This window comes from Pteropus alecto, unplaced genomic scaffold (assembly GCF_000325575.1).
Source record: "Pteropus alecto unplaced genomic scaffold, ASM32557v1 scaffold33, whole genome shotgun sequence".
NCBI classification, from domain to species: domain Eukaryota; kingdom Metazoa; phylum Chordata; class Mammalia; order Chiroptera; family Pteropodidae; genus Pteropus; species Pteropus alecto.
Genome location: NW_006435762.1, coordinates 1,824,841 through 1,838,691, shown reverse-complemented (window position 1 = coordinate 1,838,691; position 13,851 = coordinate 1,824,841). Strand labels below are relative to the sequence as shown.

At 33.4% G+C, this 13,851-nt stretch overlaps 1 protein-coding gene across 1 annotated transcript in view; it reads right to left on the bottom strand.

The window, feature by feature from the left end:
* LOC102893490 (EGF-like and EMI domain-containing protein 1) overlaps positions 1–10,487 on the bottom strand; it is a 133,723-nt gene extending 123,236 nt beyond the window's left edge. The window contains exons 1-2 of the mRNA XM_025046066.1: positions 10,445–10,487; positions 7,134–7,256 (exon numbers count right to left, since the gene is read on the bottom strand). Of these exons, the coding sequence (XP_024901834.1) occupies positions 7,134–7,256; positions 10,445–10,487 (166 nt within the window). The remainder of the gene's footprint in view (positions 1–7,133; positions 7,257–10,444) is intronic.
* Between the last annotated feature and the right edge of the window lie 3,364 nt (positions 10,488–13,851).

Sequence of the window (13,851 nt, the reverse complement as noted above, 5' to 3'; positions counted from 1 at the left end):
TTCTGAAAGAGGACATGTGAAGATACTTATCACATAGAGAGAAAGTAGAAAAGAAAAGGTAACTGGAGAATACAAAGACCACTGTGTTGTTTCATCATTTTGTTTTGTTTTGTTTTAACCTTGCTCAGTTTAAGAAAAATTCTTATCACTCCAAGTCCTTGGAAGGAACTCCCTTGTTTTATTTTTAACCCTAGTGTCCACTCTCAATCTCCCATAGGCAAACATTCTAGTGCATTAAATACATTCTTCTTTATAAGGTATGTTCCCTTGTACAATGAATATTGATTTTGTGAATTATTATCCTGATTTTATTAGGTATAGATACAGATAGACACAGAAACGATACGAACTATGAAGATCAGAGAGAATAAGAAACTGGGCCAAGATCACACAACTCTTCTATAATTCAGTAGAATTCAGATAACTATTAGTCCTACTTTCCTAACTCTGAAAACCATAGAAAAACTGTTGAAAAAAAAAGAAACATTTCTAAATGTATACCTAAAATCCAAGTAGTTGGAAAAAGTTTTTGAATTGGGTTAATAATCAACATTCTGGATGAAGACTTGAGAAGTTTATGATTTGTTACAAGGCCAAAGATTAGAGATGAGAAGGGCAGAGGGGAAGTGTTCCTTAAATTTAACTTTTGGGAAAGAAATTTATCATCTACTGTACTTAATATTGCGAGGGCGATGAATCTGATAATGACTGAGAGATGCCATCAGCCTGACAAACTAAACAATTTTTTTTAACCTGACATAGCCCTATTCAAGACATCAGCTGTCATCTGAAATGAATTCTGTTTCTAATTTGTCTTCATAAATAATGCACCTAATTAAAAGGTAGTTAGAATGAAAGTCTTTAACCTCTTTTATTTCCAATTTGAGGGCAATCTCTTTGCATTCCCTGGAAAGAATCTTCTATTCTTTCTATCAAATAAAACTTAGACATCACTGATCAGAACAGTGAGATCAAAAACAAAAGAATCCATTGTGTGAAGACCATCACAGATAATGACTTTTTTCTCAATTTTTTTCTAAGTTTAGCATTATCTTAAAATGTGCAACTCATAAAAATCTGATATAAGAAAATTTATTTAAACTCAAAGTTTTATTAAGAATATCTTTATAAAACTAACTTTCTAGGTTGTACATCTACTTTATTCTTGCTGCCTACCTTCTGTTTATTTGGAATTAAAATATAATTTCTGACTCTACCATGTTGCATATGTAATCAGGAAAATCTTTGGTTTTCATAGTCATTACAACATTACTTTGTAAATTATTTAAGTGTCTAACCACTGTGCTGTACACCTGAAACTAACATAAAATAATACCGAATGTCAACTCTAATTGAAAAATAAAAATCAAAAAATAAATAAATAAGTAGAAGATGACAAAAAGAAAAAAAAAAACATAGTTGCAGACATCAGTACAGTACACTTCACTCCTAAATACTTTGGCACGCACATCATTAAATAGAGCTCAAGATTTTAAAAAAAAATCTGGTTTTCAGTTATAGGTAACCATTCTTCCCAATCTTTCTCATTTAGTGAGAATAAAACAGCCATTGGAAAAAAAAACAAAAACAAAAAACAAACAAACAAAAAACCGATCCTGACTATTCCCAGCAATTCGAAATGAAGAATTCTTGTATTAAAGACTAAAATAATTAAAATGTTGTTTATCTGAGTTTTCTCTGTGCAGACCTCAGTGATTTCATTTGTTTATTTGTGAGTGCTGATGTTAATAAAACTTATGTGCTGAAGGCATGAAAGAGAGGTAAGAGAACTATGCAAGCATTAAAACTTTCAATCATTTAATTATTTCTCCCTTCTGGGAAGGCCAATTTCAACAAATACATCAAGGGAAGGACATGATTATGAATGAAGATTTGAGCTGAGCATGTTTCACAAGGTTATTAAAAATGGAAATTCAAGAAAGATTTTGTGAAGTATATCAAATTATAGCTAAAATCTTACAAGATAGTTCAAATGCAAATTACACAGCTAAATACAAAAAACAAAATTAGGTAATATAAATTATTTTGGTATTTAGCCCCTAGTTGTTAAAAATTATCTGCATAGAAGGAGTTCAGTCTACATTATCATTACTTATATTTAGTAATACCTACCAAAAATTGCTTGCAACAATGAGAAAATGACCAATTAAAGGCTATCAAAAGATAATATATTTTGTAATAAAGAATACTGGCTAGGGCCTTAAAGATAGAAATACTGTAACAAGTTTGAATTTTATCCCAACAAGGAAATCTATCTGGGTAAAATTCTCATATCTTTTTTATATACTGTTATAATACTAGCTAATATTTAATTAATACTTTGACAGATATTTTACATGGATTGTTTTATTTCTAAAAAAAGAAAAACAAAGTGGAGATAGACTAGAGAAGGAGTGAATAAAGAGAACAGATGAGTATATTAGTCTACTCAGGCTTCCATAACAAAATACCATAACAAAAGACTGGATGGCTCAGTCGACAGAAATTTATTTTCTCTCAATGCTGGAGGCTAGAGAGGCTCAGATCAAGGTTCCAGAAGAGTTTGGTTTCTGGTGAGAGTCCTCCTCCTGGCTTCAGAGGATCATCTTCTCACTTCCTCCTTACATGGCAGAGTGAGAGAACAAGTTCTCTAGTGTCTCTTCTTATGTGGCACTAATCCCATTATCAGGGCTCCAACCTCATGAGCTCATCTAAACCTAATTATCTCTTAAAGGCCCCATCTCTGAATACTATTGCATTGGGACTTAGGGCTTCAATATGCGAATTTGAGGGGACACAATTCAGTCTGTAGGAAGGAGAGAAGATGATGATTCAAAGTGGTAACCAGGATATAAGTATGGAGAGGCAGCAGTTAGAGGTAGAAATTGTGCTGTCAGAAAGTCAAGAGGAAGATTTAAAAAAACAAGGGGTTACCAGTGTCTGCGGCCATCAAGAAAGGTATGGAAAAGGCTCCACTTGAAGATGATAATTACGAAGCCATCAATGTCCTTCATTTGTTCTGAGGTCCAATTACACATGTATAAAACTTTATGTTATAATGTGTCATTAAGACAACACAAAATTATAAGGTATTACAGAGAAACAGAGAGACAGACAGACAGACAGAATGCCTTTGGCTAGGGTAACCAGAGAAGACTTAACAGGCCAACCAACATTCAACATGAAACATGTTAAGGAGAGTTTTGACAGACAAAGACTTAGGAGTGAGAGTCTATGTTAAGAGCAAAATAAGGTGTGGCAGTAGAAGAGCATGGCTTACTTGGAGAATTGAGAGTAGCCAGGCTCGTTGGAGCATATCATAGAAATTTAGGAGAGAAGTGGTAAATTTGCACTTATAGACTGATAATATAAGGTGAAACTATAGCTATTATGAAAATACATTGTTTAACCCTCAACTCTATTTACTACAATAGAGTGTAAGAATTTCATTTCATAGTACCTTTATGATTTTTCTTAGTCTATTTTTTTTTTTAATTTATCCAAAATCATTTTAAAGCATTTGATTAGAGGGACATTAGCCAGGTTTAGCTGAAAACTACTTTTCTCTTTTTCAGAGTAAAAGTTACTTGATCTCCTTAGCTCTCATACTTTTTATCTCTGAAGTAGTAGACTAGGCTAGATTATTCCTTGGATTTCTCCTAGATATGATCCTATAATATACAAAACAATATTTTTACAAAAGCACCAAAGTATACTTTTCCCAATAAAAACACTTAAATTCCATTTTTATTAAACTGAATATAAAATCCTCACATTCTGATTTTATGCTTGGACTTTCTAAAGTCTAAATTTTTAAAACACTTTTAAAATAATTATTGCACTTAATCCAATGGAGGTTTAAAAAATTCAGGCTAGCAGATGATTTATAAAGAATTAGTAATTATGGAAACTCCATAAAAATTGTTATATTTTAGAGATGCAGTCACTTTAACATCACTTTGTCAAATTTCTACATTTTACACATGAGGAAAGCAGGGGCAGAGAGATTAAGTGATTTAAGAACTTAAGCTGAAGGCCACCTACCAACTTGGATTCCACTGTGCCACTGTCCCTAGTCCACAGGGACAAGATTTAAGGTGGACCAATAAAAACATAACATCTGTTTTTTTGATGATTGCTAAATCTAGTTTCCATTTTTTAAGCTGTTGGTTTACACATAAAGGGAAATTTAAAAGTACATGAATTATGAGATTAATATCTGTGTTAATGGAGACCACCAATAGCAAAGCAAATTTGGCAAGAATTCTACTTTTGTCTGCTTTTCCATGCTATGTTTGTGCCCTGCCACCAACTAGGTGCAGCAGGTTTCACTTGCTGTGACCCTCCTCACACGTGGGATGGCTCCTCAGACTGGCTTTCCTGAGGTTGCCTTTCAGGAAAGGTGGCAGTGGGCCAGGAATTGTTATACTTCCTGCCACTCCAGCCAGCTATTAGGGACCATATCTCTTATACCACATTGTGCAACTTAATAATTCTGGCAGAGGCTGACTAGTAACTTCTGTCCATATATTATCACGAATGCACAGCTCTCAGAGAGGGACCCCATTTTTGAAATGAAATCATCTGAAACGCAGTAAGTAGGGGTGCAGAGAGTCTACTTTCCTGTAGTTGTGATTAAAATAAAGTGTAAAAAGCACTGGAGGCTCTAATTAAAAAAGTCACACTAGTGTGTAGACCTATGACTAATGGGCAGAAAGGGATAAAGGAAGAAAGGGAGGAAGGAAGAAATGCAGGAAAAAGAAGAAAGGGAAGAAGGAAAAAATTAATTCCAAGTACTCCAAAGTGGTGGAATCATAAAATTCTAGAACTCCATCTTCTCTTCTGTGACTCTACTATGGATCACAATGAATTTCTGTCTACTATAATTCTCAGTCTCCTGCAAGGTAAAGAAATCTCAAAGGGAAAGTGATAGAATTTAATTTTCCTGTTTTTGAAAATATCTGACCCTTTCTACAATATAAGTCAAAATACAGACCAATGTCAAACTCAGTTCTCTAAGTAAAACCTTTCCTTCAAAACAAATAAGCAAACAAACAGTAGCTATCCCCAGGCCCAGGTTATTAATCTTTAAATACAAACGGTTTAAATTCTTCTTGAGCTCATTTTAACAAGACTGCTAGTATTGTGTCAACTGAGATTCTTAAGACCATTCTTTGAAACCCAAACTTCAATATATGCATATAAGAAAGCTATCAAAATTTCCATGAATGTCAAGTTCTGGGCTCTTCTTCCATTACCTTCTATAGAATGACATCCAAGGTGTTAAATGCTTTATTTGTCATAATCTTAATTCCTCTGCATATATAGTTTAATTTGTACATTATATCAAAATTCTGTATTAGAAGACTACTAGATGGACTGTGAATAAATTACTTTATTGTCAATGTATTTGTATAATATGAATTGAGATTTAAGGAATAGAAATAGAAAAGATAAACCATAATATCCTTATCTAACCCCGCTTTTGACCTGGTGTCATTAAAACAAAATTGAAAAATTCAAGGGTAGTGATGGTGAGGAAAAAAGAAAGAGCTTAATGATTTTACTAAGAAATAGCTAATAACTACCAGGGTTTAGAAAATTAATTTTACCTATAAATGTAATTTTGTTGGCTACTAGAGTATTTATTTTTGCCTTATCACAAAGACCAGATAGCACAGATTTATATATATATCTCATTACTTTGCAAAATATTTTTATATTGAACACAAAAATTCATCAGCTCAACCTTTACTGATAAATACTATAATTGCATGTTATCGATAATCTTGCTGCTCCTCAATATTTATAACTGAGAGAAGTGATAGTGGAAGTTTAAGAATGTTACCAGCTGAAGACCTGACAGGTTGGAGACGGGATGGGGAAGGAATTCTTATTGCTGAAACCAGTAATCCTACTAAAAGAAAAGGGTATCTGGATTATGTAACTATGCATGTCCCATCACTTGCGCCTGCTGCAGATACAATCAATATGATATTGAATTCCCTGGACTTTAGGGTATGACTTCTATCTGCATTTCCTTCACCTTTAGAAATGTCCTTTCTTTCTTCCCAGAACCTCCATTTTCTCTCATCAAAATCAGACCTCTGACTAGGATATATTTAGCTGTTTCTCTTGGCCTTCTCTCATTTCCTAGAAGACGTGTTCAGAAAAAGAAAGAGGAAGTATATGTTATGAAATTAGGTGAAATTAGCTGATTCCTATTCCAAGTTTCATAATTAGAGAATACTTAGAAAATACTAATAATTTTAAGTAGATGGACTAGTTGACAAGCCTCAAATAAATTAAACCAGCAATTAAATTGTGCTGTATAAAGTGCTACTCTTAATATAATAAACATTTTTAAAAGGGACTAGGTGATGAAACAAAAAATATACTTTTATGTAAATTACTTCAGCTAAAACAAAAAAGAACATTTATAAATCATACAGGGAGTATAATATTTTAAGAATTTATTATGTTGGGTCTTTTCTTCTGTATATAAAAACACATACTCATTTTAAGAAATTTATAAAATTCAGAAACATACAAAGAAGATTTAAAACAATAATCTTACCACATAAAAATATCTAAGAACATTTTAATGCACAATACATATATAGTGACCTTATATCTAATGCGTGTAGTTTGAACTATTCTTGAGCAACTCTAAACTACTTGGCATATAATCTATTATAGTTTTTGCTTTTATAACCATAGTTCAGTTCTGAGTCTGGGCTGAAACGAGTGAACGTTGTAGCTAGTGATTGTAACGGCCCAGCATCCTCTCTTCATTGTGGCTCCTGTGATATCTTTGTTGTTTATAAACAAGATGTAAAAAATTTGTACTGCATGCATATGGCAGAATGATATGCTATGGAAATAGTCACCCGTTTACAGATTCAAATTTTGTTTGTGAATGTTAATGTCTATATTTCCTTCCCCATCTTTTTTTGTCCTTTAGTGTTTTTAATATATAAAAAAATCCTTTTTATTCTAAGATGGGATTGTACTTGAAAACTGTCAGCTTCTATAGATATTTTTACAATATAAAAACCTTTCCTTCCTGCGCCTACATGGGCAGGTTGATTTTCACTGAAAATGGCTTCAAGCTGGTCCTAATATTTACTCACTTATGCAGGTGCGTTCATCAGCATGGAGTCTGTATCCAGTATCACATTCACAGTGGAAGGTGCCCAGAGTGTTAATACAGCTCTGCTGGCAGCCTCCATTCACCACCGTACATTCATCGACATCTAGAGGAGGAAGACAGATGGCCAGGATTACAATGTCATTCCAATGTCAGCTTCAGAGAAGTGGCACGATATTTCTTTGATTCGCAATATGTGTTATATTGTACAAAGGCCTCAACTCTGTTGCCACAAATCTTTGCTTGTTTGATCCATGTTGTTCAACAGTGTAAACAAGAAAATGTAGATAGAAATTTTATGGAGCTTTTTAAAGCCCAGTGATGATGAGCATAAGGACTGCCTCACAATTTTCTATTTTTCACATACTGGTTAATTAGACAGATCTGATATATAGATATCTCCTTGGGGCAGGAGAATTGGAGGGGAGAATTACAACGAGCTACCCTATCTGGAGCAACACATACTAGTGGATAAACATCTATTATTGGTCTGATATTGCTGAATAAAGCTAATAATAGAGTGAAGACCTTAAATCTCCTTGTCATCTGGACATCAGGGAACAGATAGATAAATTCAAGTAAAATCATGGCTTGGAGTTCTTAAAAATACATCAATACATTTATTTCATTCATTCAGCCTTTTCCTTTAGGTCCGAGTTCCATTTTCTAAAATACTTAACATGTTTATGTGAGAGGTTACATTAATTTTAGAAAAAAAAATAAAAAGAGGTCAAGACTCATGGGCATTTATGTCTGATGATGTCAAGGTCATAACAAATACATGTAATATTCTATTTCCTTTAGGAAGGGAAAATCAATTTATCTCTCAGAATCTATACTTCCTTGGACCTTATATAATCAGTACTTACTCATTTGAAATCACAAAAAAATATTCACAAATGCTGGGAAAACTTTTCAGGTAATCAGTGGATTAAGAGTTTCTAAATTTTCTTGTTAGGAGAATATTTTTACTCAAAATGTATGTCAAAGTAAAAATCAGGCAAAGAGGTTGATATTAGCGTGGGAAAATGTGTTTCATATAGGGAACATCCCTGATATGTCATGTTCCAATCCCAGGTTTCTGGCTAAGAATGTTGGATGTGAATATTTTTCACTAAAATTTGTTAACATAATAGACAATTAGCTTTACATTGAGTGAGGTTAATTTCACAGAATAAGATCCTTACTTACTTGAGAAGACATTCACATTGAGAAGGAATACGTTTACAATGTCTCATTGTTGAACCTGATCTGTAATGAATGTCTTGAACTATAATAAAAACTAGAGGATTTAACCCAAAGGAAGCAAAAGAAAAAATATGTTCTTTTACTTGGTATTGTTTTTAAATGAAAAAGAAAAACACACACACACACATTTATATATACACATACATATATATAAAGAATATATTGTCACAAAGTAAGTCCCATATTTAAAAATTATTAGTCTACTATGTTATACACAGTTTACCTAATCTAGTATTTTCTTTCTAAAATTAGATATTCTGGAGTTATTTCAGATATTTTTAAAGAACTCTTATTTTAGACCTAAGAAATATTGACTTTTTCAAGTATTAGAATTATTATTAAATTTTGAGTCTGTGATAAACAAACCTCTAAGTCTTTTTCATATAAACTAATGTCAAATCAGAATTCTCTATTTGTTACTTGTACTTTATGAAGGGCTTTTGTTTATGCTAGCTAAATTTTTATCTTTCTAGCTTTAGAGTATTATTCCACAAGAATGAGAAATAATTTTGAATATTAATTCTGTCAACTCCTGAATTAGATATCCTTCCCAGGTCTTTCACATTAGACATAAAAATGAAACTCCCAGGAGTATTATTTTTTAGATGATAAAATATCAAAAATTGCCATTGTCAAAGATTATTATAATATACCATATATATGTATTTAAATATATTACAAATGGCTTAAAGGATATAAATGATTACTTTTGAGAAGAGAATAAGATACATAGACTGGGTAAAGTGCAGGATGTGTGTGGGGAATTAGACATAAAAATGAAACTCCCAGGAGTATTATTTTTTAGATGATAAAATATCAAAAATTGCCATTGTCAAAGATTATTATAATATACCATATATATGTATTTAAATATATTACAAATGGCTTAAAGGATATAAATGATTACTTTTGAGAAAGGAGTAAGATACATAGACTGGGTAAAGTGCAGGATGTCTGTGGGGGGGTGTTGGACAAGAGATTTTATCATATCTATAAAGTTCTAATTTTTTATAAGAAAAAGTTATTCGGGTATTACTTGTGTAATAAAAAGTGATTTTATAGAAATACATTATGATGATGTTCCCTTGCCTCTATCAATCAAGCTTCAGTAATTTTTTAACAAAAGAAACCAATTTAGTGTAAAAAAGAAAAATCATGAGTGGATACTGCTTTTAAGAATGAGTCATCTTCCAGTATGTTTTAGTGTGTTCATATTCTTAATATGCCCGAGAACTATAATCAAAGTACTATATTGAAAACACACACATAAAAATGAAAGCGCACCTAACTTTCTCTTGTACTTTGTGTTAGATATTCTTGGGGAAAATATCAGTGTTGAAACTTAGTAGCATGACCACCCGGCCTTTCTGAGACTCAGTTTTCTCATCCATAAAATGGGATAATACTGACTACCATATATATGTATTCCACTATGATTTATTTTTCTTTTCCTATTACTGCATGAGATTTGGGAACTAATTATTAACGCTTGAAATTATATATAGAAATTTAAAAACAGGTAATTTTATTTCACTAAATAGTGGAGCTAACACTAGACCAGAAAGTGAGAGTGCATGATAGAAATAGCAGCAACATGGGAATTCAGGGGAGAGAAAATCCGTCTGGGCTACAGTGATAAGGGAATGTTTGAAGTAAAAACTGAGAACTGAGTGCACGAGAAGGAGGGCAACGTAAAAGTGCAGTGCTTTAAACGCATTGTGTCTGAGATGCAGCAGTTAGAACTGTCAGGTTGGCAAAAGAAAGTAAAGTTGAAAAACAAACCTGAAATATCATTTTAATTAATTTAGATACCAAACGGTTCCTCTTCTTGATTTAAAAAACAGCACACTTTTGGGTGGGTTGAAACATAATAGGCTGTGTTCAACAGTAGCTAAGCCAACTTATTAACAGTTAAAAAAATCAATCATTAATAGAGTAGAACCAAATACAAAGTAATTGGTTTGACCTCCTTTTTCTTTTTTGCCCTTTCAGAATGCACTGAATTTACTGATTGTTTGGGCATTGTGTAACCCATAGTCCTCATACCTGGCAGCACACTGGAATCATGGTGAGCATGTAAGTTACCCATGCCTTGGTCCCCTTAAAGAGTCTGATTTAGCAGTCTGGGGTAAGGCTTGAAAATCAAACACTTTAAAAGTACCCTAAGTGATTCTAATGTGTAGCTAGAGTTGAGAACCCTAGACTTAGTTAGTACTTTAATCACCTAGATATCTTGTTAAAATGCACATGCTGATTCAGTACCTCTGGGGCTGGGGGCTAAGATTCTGCATTTCTAATAGATCTCAGGTAATTCTGATGCTGCTGGTCTGTGGACCATACTCTGAGTAGCAGGAGAACACATAATCCCTTTGTTTAACCATTAAAGTCACATGGATCACAAATATCATGGTTTGGCTCAACTTCTCAGTTGTTTGCCCAAAGTACACCAATTCAGTCTAAATGGAACATTATATATATATGTGTATATATATATATATATGTATGTGTATATATGTATATATGTACATATATGCGTATGCGTATATTTTTTACCAAAAACTTCCAAAAATAAACCAACCATATTTCCCCAAATACTCACTCAATAATAGTTAACAATTAAAAAAATTTTTAGCATTATTTTTTATTAGAAATGACTTGCTTCTGTAAAACATGAACAACACTTTAGTTCTCTTAGTTCTTTTCTGATGGAATACCTCTGATATAGATAGAATAAACCAGGTTAAATTGCCATGATATTAGACACTCATGCTGAAGCTGTCACAAGTGATTTTCTTTTCTATCAAGATTCTGCCCAACAGAGTTAAAAACCAGAAATGTCAATATTACATTAATATGTTATTATCAAGTATACTTCATGTGAAGAAACTATTTCTTCAAAAATTCTCTGAGTTATATCTTCATGTTAGATGCTTACAGAGAGCCCTGCCTTTAGAACTGGAGCTCCAGGACACTGCTGGGAATAATGATAAAGTGATTCGAATTTTTTTCAGCATTGTCACTGTGATATGGACCAAGGATTTCATGATTTTATACTATAAAAGAATGTCAAAGAAAATCAACCATGTCTGCTATTTTTCCTTGTTAATGTCCTTTTTATAAATATTTCTGCTATATTTATCCCCAAAACTATTTCCCCAGATGGTCACAGAATATAATAGCTTAAAAGAATTCACTTTATTATCAAATGCATTTTGCACATAAAAGGTCCCTGAGATGACAAGATCTACTTTTGTTTCTAAACAACAAAAATTGTTTCATATTATTTTTCTTAGACTGTACAACCAAAGTAAGATAAATTATTCTTCCATTTGCCTTTTAACATACTATTTTCAGAAAGTTGTTGATTGAAAATAAGTGTTCCCAGGTTGCTTTATGTTGGAGATTGCATTGTACAAGTGTTAGTTTTGAAGGAAATATTGAAGACTGTGGTTTTCCATGTGGTTTTATTTTCACTCTGTTCTACTATACTACTTTCACTCTGATATACTATAGTATATCAAAACTGCTGACTTTTTTGCTTGTAATTCTGGAATGCCTGATTGAATGAACTCCTTAAGGTCAAAGATCCTGTTGTATTAAGCATTTTCTGGCACGGAATCGATATTCCATAAATGTTCTATGAACGAATAAATGAACGTGTGGTTTGAGAGTCATCCTTAGCATTCAGCGTTCTTAACCACCCATACGCACCAATGGGGTTTCTCAGAGTTGGGCTCTGACTGCATTTACCTTCTCTTTACCTTTGCAGTGAATTCTTGATATTTGTTTTCAAACATTTACAAGTAGCTTTAAAAACCCAGGGCACAAAATAATTTTTAAGTTTGCTAATGAACTGTGTCTGTAGTTAACATTCTCTGGTTGCTTGCTTGGGATTCACTCGTCTTTCTTCTTCACAATACTTAAAAACTCCAAAGTTTTCTTTTGGGGGATTTTATCTTTCATTTTAGAGAAGTCATGTAGTTTATGTGGGACTGATAACGAACACCACTCCTCTCCCAAATCTTAAGTGGACTCTACTTGGTATAATCTGACCACCACTTGCCACAGTAATGGGACCAGATAGTCTCTTCATTAGCGTAAAGCTTTCTCAGGAATTAATGAATTAGTTCAGATGTGATCTAGTGAGCACGAAGCTCAGCAAAAAAACTGAGAATCTTGGGACACTGATGCCCTCTTGCTCCGGAAATCACAATCTGTGCATGTGAGACATTTTGTAGTAGCCATCTTGCTTCATGAGTGAAGCTGCACTAACAATAAAGCAAACAATCAGGACAGAACTAAAAGACTCACAGAGAAAGGGAGTTCGAGCCCTGCTGGAACTTCCCTATCTCTGGACTTCTTGGTTAAGTGATACAATAACACCTGTTTACTGTTTATGCACTCTGTGTTGCATGATTCTATTGCTCGTAAGCAAAATCATCCTAACACAGGCAAACTGTAAAGCTAGTGTGCAGGAAGAAGTCACCAAGTGCAACTCAAACTCAGCATATACTTTTCAAAAAGATGTACTGTCCTCAAATCAGTAAAATGGTTTAATCTATATTTCATCAGGGTCAGGGCAGTCGCTTAGCTCTTCTTATAGCTCTTATTGAAACAACTATATTCCATTAAGATTCTAATGAAATTGGGGATGTATCACAATTTTTGTTATTTTTTATTATAAATATTAAGGGTGTATCAAACTGCCTGTGCAAAGTTGCGGTACATCTGATAGTGCCAGAGGTTGAAGTTGACTTCTTGAATGGTTGTCTCTCAATCGCCCTGTGAGTGATCCTTCCCGAGATTTTCCCCCAACCCTTGGCCTCTGATTTCTCTTTTTGTTCCTTTCTTGGTAGCTAAAACCTCTGGTAGCTTGATGCTCAGTTAGCAGAAAATAAACACATGCTGATAACTTTGTAGATACTACTGGTGGCCTCTACCTTTTGCCCTTGTGAAAAAAAATGTTTTAAAATGTTACCAGTTTTCTAGCCTAGACATTCACCCAGCAATAAAGGTGACCTTTCTCAGCAAAAACCACTTAGTTCACGAAGAGGCAAATAGGACAGTGATGTGTATTTTGAAAAGAATGACAGTACTAGGAAGAAACAAAGCTCAAAACACTTGAGCTGAGGATAGAAGTGTATATGCTTTTATAGAAAATGGAATTTGTTTGGTCCATGTAGATTAAAGGGAAAATGCTAGAGATGTGGCTGGGCCTGAAAGTGGAGAGTCTTTTCTATCATACTAAGGAACCAAGGCTTTACTTTATAGAAATGGACACCAATAGGGCAAAGAATAGGTTAGAGGAGTGGGAGACTGAGAGCAGAGAAGCCGAGTAATGACTATTGCCAAAATCCAGGTGAAAGATGATGAAGACTGACCTAAGCTAGTAGCTATGGAAATAGAGAGATGTGGGCAGATATAAAAGATGTTAAGAAGAGAAAGCCAATATA